Here is a 17,795-nt window from a genome sequence, read left to right as displayed (position 1 = left end):
GATTGTTCAAAATTGGTTTCAATATACTCAGCTACGGGCCAGGTGGAAAGAAGATCAGAAAAATGGTTTTACAATGACTGATGAAAATTTGATAAAGCAAATTAGAAATCAGGGTCCAGCACATATTAAACGGATATATCTTGCATTGATAGAAATTGACTCAGAAACAGAACTTGTTAAAGATTGTATGATAAAATGGGCCCAAAACATTCAAGAAGTTATTACAATGGACACGTGGGAAAAGATTTGGGTGAGGAACGTAAAATTTACACAAGCGCAAAATTTAAGAGAGAACTTTTATAAAATGTTTTATAGATGGCATCTAGATCCTAAAAAACTTGCAAGTATGTATCCGAATTATCAGCCTAAATGCTGGAGGTGTGGCGATGAAGATGCAACATATTTTCACATATGGTGGACCTGTAAAAAGGTTAAGGCTTTTTGGATAAAAATATGGTGGAACATGCAGAAGATTTTCAAGCAAAGGATAAAGTTTTGTCCGCAACTTTTTTTGTTGGGTATAATTACAGATGCTACGGTTGTGGACACTAAGCTGATGTTGAATTTAATTACGGTAGCAAGACTCTTAGTAGGTCAATATTGGAAGAAGGAGGAACTGCCGACTATAGAAGAATGGACTTTAAAGGTTTCTGACCTGGCAGAGATGGCAAAGATCTCGGCTTATTTGAAAGATCACACGCAAGAACGTTATGTTATGGAGTGGAGAAAATGGATTGAGTATATCCAGAACAAATATGGGACTAAGAAGTTTCATGTAGCATTTGAATAAGTCTTCCTTTCTTTTTTCTTTTTTTCCCTTTTTTCTTTTTATATTTAATATTAATAGTGTTTGTAGTTATCCTATATGAGCTAGAGAGTGATAGATTTTAGAGTTTATGGTTGTTAGCATATGGATGTTTATGATTGTTTTTTTGTTTTTTATACCTTGTACTTAGCTCTGGGAAGTCGGGGGGAGGGGAGGGGGGTAGGGGTAGGGAGGGAGGGGTAGGGGAGGGGTAGGGGGGACTGTTAAAGATAAAATGTATGATAAAACTTTTCAATAAAAAAAAGAAAATAATATTGTACATACTTCATGTGCAACATGCACCTGTTGGGTGGAATAGATGAATAGATTTGTGTTCAGCTTACTCTAACATATGAGGGAAATACTGTAGTGTGCAAAGGGAATACTTGCTATGAAACCTGATCTGCTTCAGATCAAATTCTGCTAATAAATTATTTTTAATCAACTTCATTGTCTATTTCTTTTTACTTTCTCATTTTAATATATAATTCTTTGTATGGTTGATTGAAGGGATTAACTAAAAATGTTGTATATATAATTTTTCTTTCCAGTACTCTGGCAAACCAATTCAATTGAAATATGGAATATTATCTATATAAAATTTCATTTTAGCAATGAAGTGAGTTGTGTAATCTTTAATAGGATCAAGGATAATTTCATTAAAAGTTCTGAAACATTTCAAAAGATACTTTTTTAAAAAAAATATTATAAGTTGGTTTGATAAATGAGGAAACTGGTACTGTGCCAGTTATTCAGAATTAGATGTTTCTATTTGAAAGTATTTTAACATAATTTTTCCTTTTATCCAAATTATTCTTTTAGAGCATTCAAATTCTCTCTGCATAACTAATCCCATTATAATTATTGTTGATAGATTCAGTAATTCTGAAAACTGTATAGAATTCTTTATCAATTTAAAAGAGGAATATAATCTCTATATGTCAATTCTCTGTGAACGGAGTAAGAAGCCTTGAGGATTCACTATCCCAAATACACTTCCTAAATAATTTATCAATATGAAGGAATTATTTATTTGCTTTTAACACAAGGACACCTCTAAGACTATAAATCAAATGAGAGGACAGTATTTATTTTAGTAATATTAATTTTATTCCACAAACGTAAAGAAATTTAACTCATGAATTAACCTTTTTTTAAAAAATGTCAACATATTTATTTGACATATCTAAATATAAGTTTGGGTATATAAAGGCCTACATATTTAAAATGATCAACCCAACTCTTTATACAGCTGTACTGATCTGTTAGAAGCCAAGGGAAGTAAACATTATTTATGCCAATTTATCTTATAATGTTATTATATTTTCTAAAATACCATACTACCTTTATAAAATTAGAAAAAGAGGTAGTGTTCTGGTCCAGAATTTTAGGATATCATCAGTATACAAAAATAATTTCTACTCATTGCCTTAAAATCTAAAGATTGTCTCACCATGATGTTTCAAGGAGCAAATTAAATGGCATGGATAAAAGTGGGCAAAGAAGTTTCTTTCCATAAATTTCTGACAGTTGCTAGATCTGCAAGAGATCCATAGGCAAACATCTCTCTCACCTTCGCTGGCATTTTAAAAAAGGATTTCCAATCATTATTGCTTTTCAATATTTTCTCTGAATCACACATGGTTGACCATAATTGTTATCATGCTATATGTTGCATAAGATTTTTTTAGATAAGTAGTGACATTATATAATTGGGTTTTTTTATTAGTAAGATCAAACTACCAAGGAATTCTACGCTAAAAAAGAAATTAAATGAACAGCTGAAAAAATGTCCCTAAGCAGATCTCTTCTAACAACACTACAAAAAACCCATTCTGAAATAATAAAAAGGGACAAATCCTTCTCAGCAGAAAAGGAAATAATAGGGATAATAAACTTAAGTATCAGTGTCATACTTTTAGGGACGGAGGGAGAAGATGTGAGCAATTCTTTGCAAAGAGTGTATGTTGCCTTATTCTTATTCTCATGAATAACTCAGTCAGTTATGTATAATATGATTATGATATTTATATGAATATTGAAATGAACAAAATATTATTAACAGGCCTTTTCTTCCCACCAATCTATAGCAATAATACAGTAAATAAGTTTTAAAAATTGGTGAACTGGCACATTACATATTCTCTTTTTTAACCTTCTCCACAACAGTTTATGGACTTGAAATAATTCAATGATTTGGTACTTGCTGATATTTTGTATTTCCATTACCCAAAACAACTGAAATACTTTGCTCTATCAACTTAATACAGCTCACTTAAGAATTTAACATGAGGCTTAGCAGACCCACTCTGTGGGAATGGGTTGAAATCTGGAGGAAACCACAACCCCCTTAGGATGAGAACAGACATGCTCCTATAAAATGATTTAATTCACTTGGGGACTTATCTGTCAATAGAACCCTATGTACATTTATGGAGTCATCTGTTATAAATTATTCAGGAATCCTTATAATTGTACCAAGGAATAGAGCTTTATTGCAACATCTACTTTATCCCAAGACAGCTACATATTCGTCCCAATGTCATGCTGTACACACAAGTGCATAATTTATAATTCAATACTGGGGCAGAATATCAACCAAATTAAGATTTCTTTTTAGATTTTGTGCACTTCTACTAGGCAAAATATTCTTTAAGAATATTCTAACATTCAGTAAATTATAAATAATCTTATGAAAACATGTTCTGATTTTCAGATCTAATAGCAACCTTGGTTGCACATCTATTGATTCTGATTTCTCAACCTGAACTAAACAAGGCCTACTTATATTAAATTAAATATTTCTCTTTAAAAAAACTGCAATGCTTCACTTAACAGCTATGGCAATAAAGGTTGTAAAATTGTGCAAAATTCACTTAACAGCATAAATTTGGTGGTCAATTGTGGTTGTAAATCAAGGACTATCTGTATGAACACTAAAGGTCTAGTAGGTTTTAATAAATATATCAGAAAACTTTTTATAACTCAAGTAGTGGAACCAGTGAATGTTAATCATTTTATTAGGATTATGAAAAACTCATAGGCTTTTTTTTTACAATTAGAAGTCTATTTTATTACAACTTTGGTTTTTGTTCTTTGTTCAGACATTTTATATTAAGTAAAATAAGTACCTTTGAGTTGTAACTGGAGAAGGTCCACATTCTATACATATCTCAGGAATGTGACCCTGACCTTCAGATTATTCTGTTCCTCTTTAATGACATTTTTCCTCCTGCTGAATTTGTTTTTAAATGCTAGCACTGAAATTGCTTTGAAATTCAAATTCATTTCTCAGTTTACATTTGCATTTGAATTAATACATACTTCTTTCGAAGGGGGGAAAAGCAAATCTCATGACAAATAGAAATTTACCCCCACAAAATGAATAGCATCAATTACAATGAAGCCATGGCAACTGTCAATTTAAACAGTTTAAAGAAAATGAATTAGTGCAACCAACTCTTGAACTTCTGTTTTTTATCACCATTGGAAAAGCATACAGATTCCTATATCATGAATTTTATTGTAGTGAAATTAACCTTTGACTATTACTTTAATCAGTTATTTCTGATCTAAATCTGTATCATTAGGGATTTTTATTTCAACAGCAAAATGTTGTCTGAAAATACTCCTTTTAAAATAACACAGAATGGAATGAATTAAGAGTAAATTTGCTCTGCAAAGTATTACAGTGTCCAGCTTCCCTCATTTTGCACAAATATTAAGAGCTACTGAAGACTAAACAAACATATCCATTTGTTGAACTACATTTAAGTTACATTCCTAAATCCCATTAAACATACATAGCAAAATTTATAGCACACATGTAGAGATTTGCACAGTTAACAGAATAAATTATTATTAGAAATTCTAGGGAAAAAAGGACAGAGGAATAAGAGCAACAAAATGAGTGGAATATACAAAGACATGTGTGACTTGACTGGGCTTGCAAGGAACTTTGGTAGATTATTTTTGTTTTGCTCAGATATGCCTAGTTTTTAATATTTTAGTAGCATTTTATCTATTTCTGAACTATGAAAATGGGCCCTCAGATTATAGGATGCTTACTCCTATTCTAGGATAAATTCATAACCTCCTATTTTTTTTGAGGGAGGTGGGGTAATCACATTCTGCATTTCAATTCTTGTGACATTATTCAAATAATAGAAAAATCTAACACCAGAATTAAACAGCTGTAGTAATGAATAAATTACAGGTAAAGATTTAACCTTCTGCATATTTTATAAACCATCTTTTATAAACCACACATTTTTACAAGTACTTATAAATGAATAATTAGATTATTAGCTTTATGGATGTGAAGAGTGATAAATTTGCCCTATTTTAATATTTCATTTTTTAAAAAAGTCAATTATTATGTTGTAACTAATAGTATAATAATAAAAATTGTTAGCAATTTAGCATTAAATACCCTTCTGAAGGGATTTTTTTTGACAATTTGAACCCTAATGGTTAATTTTTCTAAGATCAATAGTTCCCAGACTTTGCCTGATCATTTTGCCAATAGTCTTTGATAAATTTCTTAATGGAGATAAAAAAATTGTGTTGCTCAAGTTTAACAAAATGTTTTAATTAACATTGGCATAATTTGATATTTCCAAATAAGGCATGTTTACTGTGGTTTTCGATATCTAGCCAAAAATCGGATAAATACTTTAAAAAAACCCTGCATATATTCTTTGTGCAGATTAGCACCCCTGAAATATGTCAAGCTTTTCAAAATAATTATTCTGTTCTTTGCTAGAGCAATCCTATGCTTCTTCCAAATACGTTAATGCAGTGTTTCTCAACCTCACCTGGGCAATTCTGGAAGATGAGTTGCACACATATTAAAGTTGCCAAGGTTGAAAAACACTGTTCTAATATCAGATGTTCTAAGTAACTGAACACTAGACTGATAAAAAACATTTTTTTTAAAAAAAAATACAAGTTTAAACTAAACTTGTTATTGAGAATAAAATGTAGGTATACAGGTCCAGGAAACAATTTGTTACAGCCAAAGTGGAGATGATGGAGAAATGGTCTTTATTAGATAGACATCTCTTTGTACATTTGGAAAATCTGTTTATAATCAGCTGCCTCTGTGGGTGATAAGGAAGTTTTGGGTGTTTTGCCAAATCTCAATGTGTGGCCACCATATGAAACTAGCTAATTCAGCCCACTTGGAAATTAAGAGAATGCTTGGTTTAAAGGCAATGGAGAGAGAAGTGGGAATGCTGTAGCACATACTTGCTTGAAACTGAAGAAAATTAAATCTAAGAGTTTATAGTTGTTTCCATTGAAGTTCCCGAGGCATAAATGCATCTTGCGTAAGTGTTAATTCTGCTTCTATTTAGAAAGGGAAAAGTTAATAACATCACAAAACCACCCAAGCTCTAGAAATCTTCTGTTTGAACTGTTGCTTAATAATAAATGGTAATATCATTTTGCAATCTACTACTAAATTACACAGAATTGGATGCACAGCTAATATAGGCACCTAGGGGTTTCAAGTCTTGTATTACACTCCACTCTTGGAATTCATAGCAGGTCCTAAGGCAATGGCATTTTTATGTTATATTAGATTCTGAGTGGCCTAAAAGGGTTCAGTAATAATATATAGTATTTCTGTTATTTCAAAATGTGGTTAATCAGCCATATTAAAATTGGGTCTTCTCTTCTCATACAGCTGAGTGCCACCCAGAGAATTCTGTGAGTAAAATATAGATATCAACATCTACTTCAGCAGGAGCCAAGAAATCAGGAGAAAGCCCAAATCAAGGACCCACATTTTGACACAGTGTGACTTCCAGAGCCAACATAGAAGCCAATCATGAACTAAAAGTTTTTTGATGAGTAGCAACTCCATCTTGTTACTTGAAAATACTTGTTTCACTTTTAATCTGCCAAATCAGTGTTCTGCAGGTAGATTCTATTTAATTTCCCATGGTTCTATATTTTTGAATCATCCTTCCCTTAGATACAAAACTATTTATTAATTTTTAAAAAGTTCTGGATCTACTGTGAAGTTCATAATTAAAACAGTTTTAAAACAAGGGATCCTCCTGTCCTCTGTTTATCTTGATTAAAGAAATATGTTTAAAACATATACCATTACAATATTCTATTTTATGGAAAGAATGTATATACGTTATATAAAACATAGAAAAGGGAATAAAGAATAATAAGGAAAAGAAATTAAGGCCAAAGCTTTTAAAATAGCGTAAATCTAATTTATACTAGAAAGTCAGATTGGTATAAGGTTAAGGCATCAGGCTAGAAACCAGGACATTGTGATATAGTTCCACTTCTGCCACAAAGTCAGCTTGACGATCTTAGATCAGTCATTTTCTCTCAGTCCTAGGAAGCAAACAATGGCAAAACACTTCTAAAAAAGCTTGCCAAGCAATCTTCAGGAGATTGTCCAGACAGAGAATCAGACATAATTGAACAGAAGAAAGAAAAAAACACATACTAATACCATGCACTTTATATCTCCATACTTTTTAAATCATATACAGCAATCTTATATTCAACATATTTATAACCAGTTCATGCAATGCCTTTTTGCATTTTTTTTAGTTAAGGGTTTATTAAAAAAATGAAATCCAGACTGATATACTGTTTGTCATTATTCAGAAGCAAGTTGCAATAACTCAGATGGGTTAATAGGGTATTGGATGGTAGCCTTAACTGTTCTTTGTTTCCCTAAGGCAGTGGTAAAATTTAGTTCCATTAGAAACTAAATCCAGTAAAAATCAGGATGCAATCATTAAATATGACATCTGACACTTTTTGAAACTAGAACCTCCTGTTACTATCATTTTGCATAACAAATTTATTACTACTGCAATTTTTGGGCATGGATAGCATGGGATTCATTTGCTACTTTACCATAAGAAATTAATGGAATCTAAATGCAGACTATTTGCAATTCTCAGTAAACAGAGTAAAACAAATAGGCCTTCAGTATTACAGTCCCTTCTGTGCTTTGATGAAAGTAATTCCTGTATATGTATCACACATATGGCACTTGCTGAGTGAAGCATAGCAGCCATCATTGGTACTTCATCTATTAGCAATGAGTCACTGTAGTGTTTCCCAGAAGCATTCTGAAAAGGTGTTTCATTTGCAGCTCCACATAAGTAAACTTTAAAAATTCATATAGCCTGAATATCCAATAATTCAAAAACCTATGCTTAAAACATGGCAAATGTCTCTGCTTGTTTGATCATATTGCAACAGCTGTATAACTATTGTTTGCTCTTTAAGATGGAATTCTAAGATACATCAGTTTGAGTTTCAATATAACCTTTTGGATAGCTACTGAACTGTTAAGCCTGTAATCAGATTGCCTTGGTGAAATATATGCCACCTCAATATCAAGTAACACAGACCCTTTATTTTAAACAATCCTTTGTCTAATTAAGTTACATTATTCTGGTAAATCAGAAGGTCGGCAGTTTGGCTGATCGAATCCCAAGTGCCGTGTAACAGAGTGAGTGCCTGTTACTCGTCCCAGCTTCTGCCAACCTAGCAGTTCAAAAGCACGTAAAAATGCAAGTAGAAAAATAGGGACCACTATGGTGGGAAGGTAACAGTGTTCCGTGCACCTTTGGTGTCTAGTCATGCTGGCCACATGGCCACGGAGACATCCTTGGACATCCTCCCTGGCTCTTCGGCTTTGAAACGGAGATGAGCACCGGCCCCTAGAGTTGGAAATGACTAGCACGCATGTGCGGGGGAACCTTTACCTTTAAGTAAATCAGGTTCAAAGCACACAGGTTTAAAAATTCATCTAGAAAGCACACACACGGCAAAACAGCATACAGAAAGACTCAGTTGTAAGGATCATTACAGATACATCTTTTGTGCTCTGATGTCATCATGGACAGATTATCTTTACTTAAAAGGGGGAAGTCAAACAGTGATTGTAGATTAATTCTGTCATTATACCAAGCTAAATACCAGTTCAACAGGAATTTCATGATACATCATTCAACTATGTCCTTTTGCCCTAACCTATCAATGGTATATATTTGTTTCAATTAGTAAAAAAAGAGATGATGATGATTTTGGAAAAATAAAATCTAAATTCTAGACTGAATTCACTGTGCTGCATAGAGCATGTAGGACTATGACCATGGCAGCTGTTGCCGCCATTTAGAGACCTTAAAGCCTACCAGGCTTTAGAAATGAAGAAAGGGAGCTGCTAAAGGAGGAAAGAATTCATAACTTTCTCCAAGTCTTCCTCAAACTATAAACAATCCAGTTTCCTTTCCAAATATTGCCCCTCTTGGTGCCTGAATATCCCCACTTCCCACTACTGAGCTTAACAATGGTTAAGAATTATACTTCATGTGGACAAAATTCCACTTTGCTCTTTAAAAATTTATACGTTAAGCCCACATCCATTGTAGCCAAACAAAGGTCACAGTAATAGCATAGGTAATCTTTAAAGTCATCTTAGGGAAACACAAATTTTTCAATTGATTCCAAATAAATTATTAAAAGGAAAGTCATACAAAATCATCATGTGATCATTTAAACAAAAAAAATATTTGTTGGGATCAAACTTTCACAGCTAATGTATTATTAGATTATAGGATTGTGTTTGTTTTTCTGAATTGTCAACCAGTCAAGAGCTTGTGTTGTGTTGTAGAGCCATAGTGATGTAGTGGTTAGAATGCAGTATTGCAGGTTAATTCAGGTGATTGCCAGAAGTTCAATCCTGACTGGCTCAAGTTTGACTCAGCCTTCCATCCTCCTGAGGTTGGTAAAATGAGGACCAAGATTGTTTGGGGGCATATGCTGACTCTGTACACTGCTTAGAGAGTTTTGTAAAGCACTACGAGCTTTACTAAGTGCTATTGCTATTGCATATGGGAGTCATTTGGAAATCATTCTAGAAACTTATCAGTCCTTCAAGACAAGCCTTCCAGACAAGAAGCATATCTAGAAGTCCTAGCTGTAACTTTATTGTAAGATTACATGAACCAAATCTTGAAAATATGAAAACACATATTGCCTTTCCAGTGCAAGAAGCTAGGGAGGGCCCCTTCTGAGAGATTTGTCACACACCCATTCCTTCTGTGAACTCATGTGCCGCTTGGCTCACCCTTTATTTAATCATCTATTTTCTTCCTGTCTACCAAGATCATTCCCACATACCATCACACAATTTCAGTTGGTTCATATTAGAACTAACTAGATTGTTCATTGATCCTGGCCCATATAAACATATTTGCCATATACACTGGTTCTAGTCCAATTTCTGGATCCAATTCAAAGTGCTGTATTGGACCTTTAAAGTCCTCTTTTTGTGTGTTTTATTGTAAACTGTCAAGAGAACTTTGACTACTGCGCACTTTAAAACATTTAAATAACCATATGATCATAATATCATTTTTTATTTTAAAAAGCTACAAAATCATTTGTAAATACTCAAGGGTACCCAAAAATTACTGCAGTGGAACATCTCCTTATCAAATGAAAGATCACAATGTTTAATGTGAAGAAAATGACTAATATAGGCTGCCACTCTTTATCTATTCTATGCATCTCTTAACCATTGTGTCCTATTTCAGTCTTTAATCCAGATACAATAAAACTCTCACCAAAATTTCAAAACAAATTATTTCATTTTTTCCCCTTATCAACCAGTTAAAATAACACTATGTTTGTTTTCAGTGAACTTATTTTGAAGGTCCAGCTAATATGCTTTATCTTCCCTTTTACAGGTAGAAAAATCCTTTTCATGATCCAGAGGAACTAGCAAGGAATGCACAAAGTCTAACATTATATATTTCATAGATAATTAGGGCTAAAATACTGTCTCTTTAAATGAAATCTTTCACAATTACCTTTCTACCACATCTTGGCCATTCCAGCAAGTTGAGCTGTCTTTCATCACGAGATCACCATCACAAAGCCTTTCTGTCAAAGAGGCATAAAAAGTTCTGGATCGTTTCATATAACTGATAAATTCCCTAGAAATTAAATACAGAAATAAATAAATAAATTTTAAATAAATCATTAACTATATATTTCTTTCTTCCTTATCTTAATAATGCAATAATGCAAGGGATACAAAGATTCCTTAAGGTTATTTAGAAAGTGAATGAAGAGATGGTTTCATACTTCATTAAATTCTAATTCATCACTTGAACTAGACCAATTGAATCATATTTTAGATGTAAATTGATCAAATTCATGAGGTAAAGGAATGTTGTAATTGAATAATATATATTTTCTGCCTCTCTTTTTATGTACATATCTGAGCATAATAGAGAACAAAGTAAAGAAAATCCAATGGGTTGCAAAAGCCAAATCTGTAGCTAAAAATTCTTAGAGTAAAGATAGTATTTACATGAAATGTCATCAACTATTCAAACATCCTAGCATTTCATTTAAATTGTTCATTTTTAAAAAAAGATGGAATTGATGGACAATATCTTTTGATAGAGTAAGCAGATTTCCATCTTGATGTACAGTACCTCCAAATAATCTGTTTCCTATTCATATCTATGCCACCCTGTTAATATGTCAATATTTTTAAAATGGAGAGGAAAGTTGGTGCCAAATAGTTTCTAAAGCACAAATCAAATCCTGAAATGCGTATCTACCTGTTGGATTTGTATTTAACAGTAATTTTAAATTTAGATTTTAGGAGTTATAGTTTAACAACTTTTGGAGAGCCATACTCTGCCCACACCTGGTAAACGAATATTATGGTAACATTAAATTAATCTTTCTCTTCTTAGAATGTATGAAAAACCTTCATTAAAATGAAGAGACAAAGGTAGGTTGACTTCTTTGCATTCTTACCGAGACATTTTTTTCAAACTTCTGGATTTGTCATTCTTTGAAGATTTCAGAGGCAGAGAACTGGAGTAGGCCAAGGAGAATAGCCAAGGGGAAAAGAGGGAATTCAGGTAAATGAAGAAAGAAATGAGAAACAAAATGTAATAAATTATTTGAAAGAAAAGATAAACATGCACAGGATTAAATCAGAAAAGAATGACTCCTATTAAAATATTCTTCGACCTATATTTTAAAAATAGTATGATTGATCCACTAATTTAATTCTTTTTACACTGTGCCCCCTCTGTTGAGGATTTGGATTGTTTTCTAAATTATATGGAAATACTTTTATTTCTTAAAAAAACAAAAAGAAATGGCTATGACTATAAAGTATACAATAATGAAAATAAATCTTTTTATTTCTGACATATCCATGTCATGTTAAAAATATTATTGTTATATCTGAGAACATCATAAAACATGAATTCTGGATGAAAAAAAGTAGTGTTGATGGGAAAGCAACGATTTTCAGGGGCACCAAAAATTAGCTGGTTTATAAGAAAATATAAAACTGAGTTGCCTCCTGGGTATTATGAAATAGGTGCAGCTACATAAATAAACAATACAACTCTGCTTGCTTGTTTTAAACAAGCATGAAGTATCACAGAATTTTATGTCAGTGGTGGAACACATGGTTTGTATGAAGACATTCTCAAATTCAGTCCCTGGAGTCTATAAGTAATCCTGGGAAAGACTGTGTGATAGTGCATTTTGTTTTATGTGTTGTGTGTTTTTACAATAATATATATTCCTGTATTAAACTTTCAAGCTTTGTTTGCCATCCAGAGTCACTGTGGCAAGATATGCTACCCTATAAATAAAATAAAATAAACAGAGTAATTGGAATAATGAAAACCTAACAACTTTGAACTAGTAACTTCCAGAACAGTTCAGTTTCCAGAAGATAAAGATAAAGAAACCTTTGATGTAAACTCAACTTCTGATATCTACATGGACACAACAATTTGAGCAGGAGGTTGGCAGTGTTACAGAACTGTTCACCAAATACTTTCAGGGGATTTTTCAGCTGCAATCTAGTTTACAGCTCTGATAGATGAGTCATATCCTATCCAAGTACTAATGGGGGTCTGACACTATTTCATTTTTTGAAATAGCCTTGTTTACAGGAGTCCTTATGGAAAAAAATATAAAAGGATGCTTATAGTGCTGGGATTCTAGAATATCACTTTTATAATTCACTTTTTAAAAATAAATAAATAAAAGCAAAAATACTGAAACCAAAATTTCAATATTACATTAACTGTTTCTTTCTACAATTAAATTTTGGGTGTTTAATAAAATGCACCTCTATACTATTGAATATTGAAATATCTAACAGAGGAACTCAGATATCAGAGTCAAATAACTAGGGTGGTCAAATATTTTTCTACACAGTCACGGATTTAAGATATGGCGCCATGCATGTAGTGCCTTAGCTTGTGATTTCAAAATGTACTGCCCTTAATATTGAAACTATAAGGTATATTTAAAAAAGTATTTACATTGCTTATAGATTTCTGCTTTGATGAAGGACAACCAAACAACAGCCACTGGTAGGATCTGCTGAATACAGGTATATCATTGCATGCATAGCTACGGTTAATTAGAACAGCATGCAGGGGAACTTCCTAACAAGCCAGCCAGGTCCCAGAGAAAAAGGTTTCACAAAACTGGAAAGATATGGGAAATGGAAATAAGGGCAAACAGCAGTAAAATAGGAAATTACTATTTTGAGAAGACACATTAGCCATCAGGATAGAGGAAAGGAACAAAAGAAGTAAAATACTTGTTTATCTGAAATTAGTTATATCACCATCTTGGGAAATAGTGCAAAAGACAATCATAAACTTTTTCTCTCTGTGTATAATCATTTAACAGTCACTTGCTGATTTACACAACTAGCCAATTCACTCAAGAATCACTGATTTCAGCTGGTTCAGATATTCTAGCAAGTGACAGAATCTTTACTGGGAAACCAGTCTACAAAATATTGTCAGATAACTGAGCCTGAGTCAGTGGTTGAAGTAGGACCTACTATTTAAACAAAGTTCAGAACTTTCAGTAATTTGGAGCTGATGTTAATTTACATTTCTAGCTGCAAATTACTGAAAAATCTAAGCTTTTAACCTGTAGACTATGTTTCTACTATTGATTTTATCTCAGTTCCTTTCATCACCAGTGCATATGTAGTTAGGAGTCTGAAAACTGTAGGCACTCCACTAGTGTAAGCTATAGCCCTTGTTATTTCTCTGTTCTATATCCTGATTTTACAACTGACTTTACACATCAAGATATTTCTTGTCAGATTCCTATTCAAGGTTGTATTCCCATCATGTATAAATTACTAAAATCAATGGCTCCTAGACTGAATTGCCCTATATTAATTACAGATTTATAACAATATGTCAAACACAATACTAATTACAAATAGGCCTTCTCCAGAGTTAAAATAAGTTTATTTAATTTCCTTTATTGTTATTAAAAAAGCAAAATATGACTGTCCTTTCTGGCCTGCTTTTCATGTTTGAAAATCAGTCTTTGAGCATGATGGAAATATGGGAGAATCAGAATTACTCTCATTATTGTTTGGGGAAACTCATAAGGAAATATTTTTATATGGAAAATTTATAAGGAAATGTTTTTCTTTTCAAATTACCTCCTTTTATTGTTAATAGTTATTGAGTGGGCCATTGTTATAGGTGATCTCTCTATTTCCTTTGCTTGAATTATGCTGTCTGGCAAAGATTTCACTTCTTTTTCTTCAGGATGTCCACACACTTTATCTACCTGTAAGAAGACATGGAGGAAGAAACAGGGCACCAAATCAGAACTAGCAAACACAATACAAAGCTTCAGCATTTACAGCATAATAGGGTTGCTCAGAGTTTTACATTTGAAGGAGAAAAGGTCCTTTGGATCACGCAAGGATACTCAGATAGCACCCGTCAGCAGCTCCTTCAAGCAGCTGCATCTTTTCCAAGGATCACACAGCTGCCTTTCCTAATTGCAGCATAATCCTGGGTTGAAAGAACTGCCAACAGGTGGTATATTCATACCCATCCAAATTTTTGTCTTTGAATCTAAAGCTCTGCACAACCATACATAGTCAACTTTTTTTAGATCAAGGTTGCTCTTGTTTTTTTATTGGCATATTAAGAACAATGTTTTAAGCAGTAAGAGAGGCCAAACAAAACAAAATTTTGTTTAACTAAAAAGTACTTACATTTTAATTACATCCCTGTAGTTTTGGCTTTGCACTAAATCATATGTTCCATTGGTGGGGGGGGGGAGATAGTATGAGCCTCAGTTTGGGATTAATGGAGGAATCCAAGACAGGAAATTGCTATAGAACTATGATCCATTGAGAATACTATTGAAAATCAGCTGAGCTAAAAGTGAGGTTTTTAAAACCTTTTCCTCCTCTCTTGATTACATTGAAAGGGAAATTCAATGCAAGATGTACCAATCCTCAAGCTGGTACAAATTAGGGATCCAATTCTAAAATAAATATTCCAGGGTTTTTTGATGCCTTTGACTAGTAAGAATACTTCCTGGAATAATCATATATCCATTAAGCTTTACATGGACACAAGAATAGGCCCATGCAAAGTAGGCATAACCCATCTTATTGTTTAATTTGAGATGGTTCTCAAACTACAAGTGAAGCAACAGAGGTTGACATGCTTCATGTGAAATGTCAAAGTAGCATTGATCCATTCCTTCTGGCTACTTTGCAAATGGCTTCTGTTGTATGCACTGTGTATTTACAGAAGACCAATGAAGAGCCAGAGAAGCTGCTGAAGCAGAGTTCAACTGCTCTGAACCATAAGTAAAAGCACCATGCTGGTTCACTTCATGGATCTATTTCAATGAAATTGAACCACTCTAGTGAAACTTTGAATATGCTATACAAAGGTCAAATGATTGCAGCTGGTGGAATTCTTTTTCATTGACACAGAACTTTTCCCCACCGCTGAGTTAAAGTACTATCACCCATCCTTGTGTTGGCAGAAAACTATACAGGCATGAAATTTGCTACCTCTATTGCCAATTACTTATATTTCCTCTGAGAATTTATATTGCAGTATAAAAGAGCTAATCAGACAATGCTAACTTCACTTAGAGGAGGAAAGGATTTTGCAAAGTGACTGAAGTGGGATGGGGGCAAAGTTCCCCTCCTGGCATGTACTGTTTCAAATCAAGATTGTGTCTCCAAAATTTGCATTAGCATAATGGCACTCCTGAAGGCAGTTCAATGCTCTGTTGAATAGCTGGTTGAGTTGGGTAGAATTTCAGATAGTAAAAAAGAAAGTGGAGGCACTTATTTATTAAAATTAATAGCAAACAAAGAAGAAAGTATAGATGAAGCAGCTTTAAGCCAGTTTCCTATACTAGTTAAAAAGTTGGATCAGGTTAGACTCTGGCAAGCTGCCAATTATTTTCAACCCAACCAATTCCACAGGGTTATTGCTGTGGGTATAAAAATAAAGAATACCTTCATATGCATTCCCCTGGAGATAAATGCAATAAATAAATGCATAATGTCTCTGCTGAGGTAATGACTAAATTGTAACAAAAGCTGTCAGTGACATTATTGTTAAACTTAAGCTGTCATTGCTCTGTATTATATTGGGTAGAATGTGGAAATGTGATAATGATCCAGAGTCATAATGTTGAATCATTATACTATTAATAAAAATGCTACTCATAAAAAAAGAACTGTAGCATCCTATCAAATAACTCTTATGTATGTTGATATTTTGTCATAGAACGCACTGGAAATGAGTTCCGGCATCTTTTTTCGAAGGATTTTCCAAAGTTGCGTTCTTTTCCTATTGTTGCCATTCCTATCCTCATTTGCTTTTTTTGAAAATGCCCTGCTGGCAGTACAGTGCAAGTGGGGTCCCCTCCGACACTGTATGCCTCCTCTAGGAGGACCCATGAGGTGTTGGAGCACCACAGCCAGAGCATTGCTTGATTGGCTGTGTCAGACCATGTGGTGTGGAAGCAGAGGATGGCAGTGGGAGACACATAAACATGGAGGCCATCTTTCATGAGAGGGTGAGTGAGTCTTTTGCCTTCCCTTACAGAAGGTGGGGTGTGCGGTTAAAAAGAGTCAAATTGAGAGGAAAGAAAGGCAGCTGGAGTGGAAGTTTGCCCGGCAGCGAAACTTTGCTGTTTCAGTTCCTTGAGTAATTCAAAGACTGGGATGTCTACGAAAATCTCTTTTTAGTCTTTTATACTTTATATTCAAACTTCCCCAGAGGGGAAGAATAAGAATAAAGCCAATGCCTAGTGATTTGGAGGTATTATTATTATTATTATTATTATTATTATTATTATTATTATTATTATTAATATATATTAATTATGTATTGTTCAGATGTAAAGGTAGACCTACAGTATGAGGTTTAATCACATATATTTATTGAATTGGGTTTAACTTAAAGGTAAATTAAAAGTAAAATGTTTACTGACAAAGTTTCAACTTTAATTTGTTTCAAGTCAATATCCATATTAAACTCCAAATGTAAATTTTTTCACCTTGTTTGACAACTTCTTAAAAATAATTCAGTCTTTTACAAGCAACCAAATTTTGTTTTATTGGGCCAATTTAATTCCACATAGAAAGCTGACATTATATATACACACACACACACACAAACACACCTATAGCTATATATATAGCTATTTGTGTCATGGCAATATCTCACTGCTAAGTGTTAATTATAATCTAACATTCTTACTGATGCCCTTGTCCTATTTTTTTCTATAAATTTAGATTTACAGATTTACCTATAAATTTACCTAGATTAATGGTTTGCAAATCAGGAGTGGCATAATTGTCCTAACAGAAGATTTCAGATTGCTCATCCTTGTCTAAACTTTGCATTCCACAGGTAGGCTAGTCCATGATCAAATCCACACTGATGTATAAGATTAATTTACAAGATAGCAAGATGGAAAAGGATGATGTTCCTAGATTCCATTCCACCATTTCTTTTAGAAACCCAATCAATCAGCAGACCACTGATGAAGAACTTCACATTCTTGCAGGCAGTAAAAAATTTCCAACTAACGGATGCTGCAAATACTGCAGGACATAGAAATTAGAACTGCACCAGTG

The 17,795-nt window shown here is 33.3% G+C and overlaps 1 protein-coding gene across 1 annotated transcript in view; it reads right to left on the bottom strand.

Moving 5' to 3' along the window:
- The window catches only part of LOC310641754 (glypican-5-like), a 342,245-nt gene that overhangs the window by 194,699 nt on the left and 129,751 nt on the right, over positions 1-17,795 (bottom strand). The window contains exons 4-6 of the mRNA XM_083364996.1: positions 14,325-14,455; positions 11,633-11,692; positions 10,669-10,794 (exon numbers count right to left, since the gene is read on the bottom strand). Of these exons, the coding sequence (XP_083221122.1) occupies positions 10,669-10,794; positions 11,633-11,692; positions 14,325-14,455 (317 nt within the window). The remainder of the gene's footprint in view (positions 1-10,668; positions 10,795-11,632; positions 11,693-14,324; positions 14,456-17,795) is intronic.

Source organism: Vipera ursinii (assembly GCF_947247035.1).
Source record: "Vipera ursinii genome assembly, chromosome: 5".
NCBI lineage: Eukaryota > Metazoa > Chordata > Lepidosauria > Squamata > Viperidae > Vipera > Vipera ursinii.
This window is presented reverse-complemented; position numbering and strand designations above follow the sequence as displayed.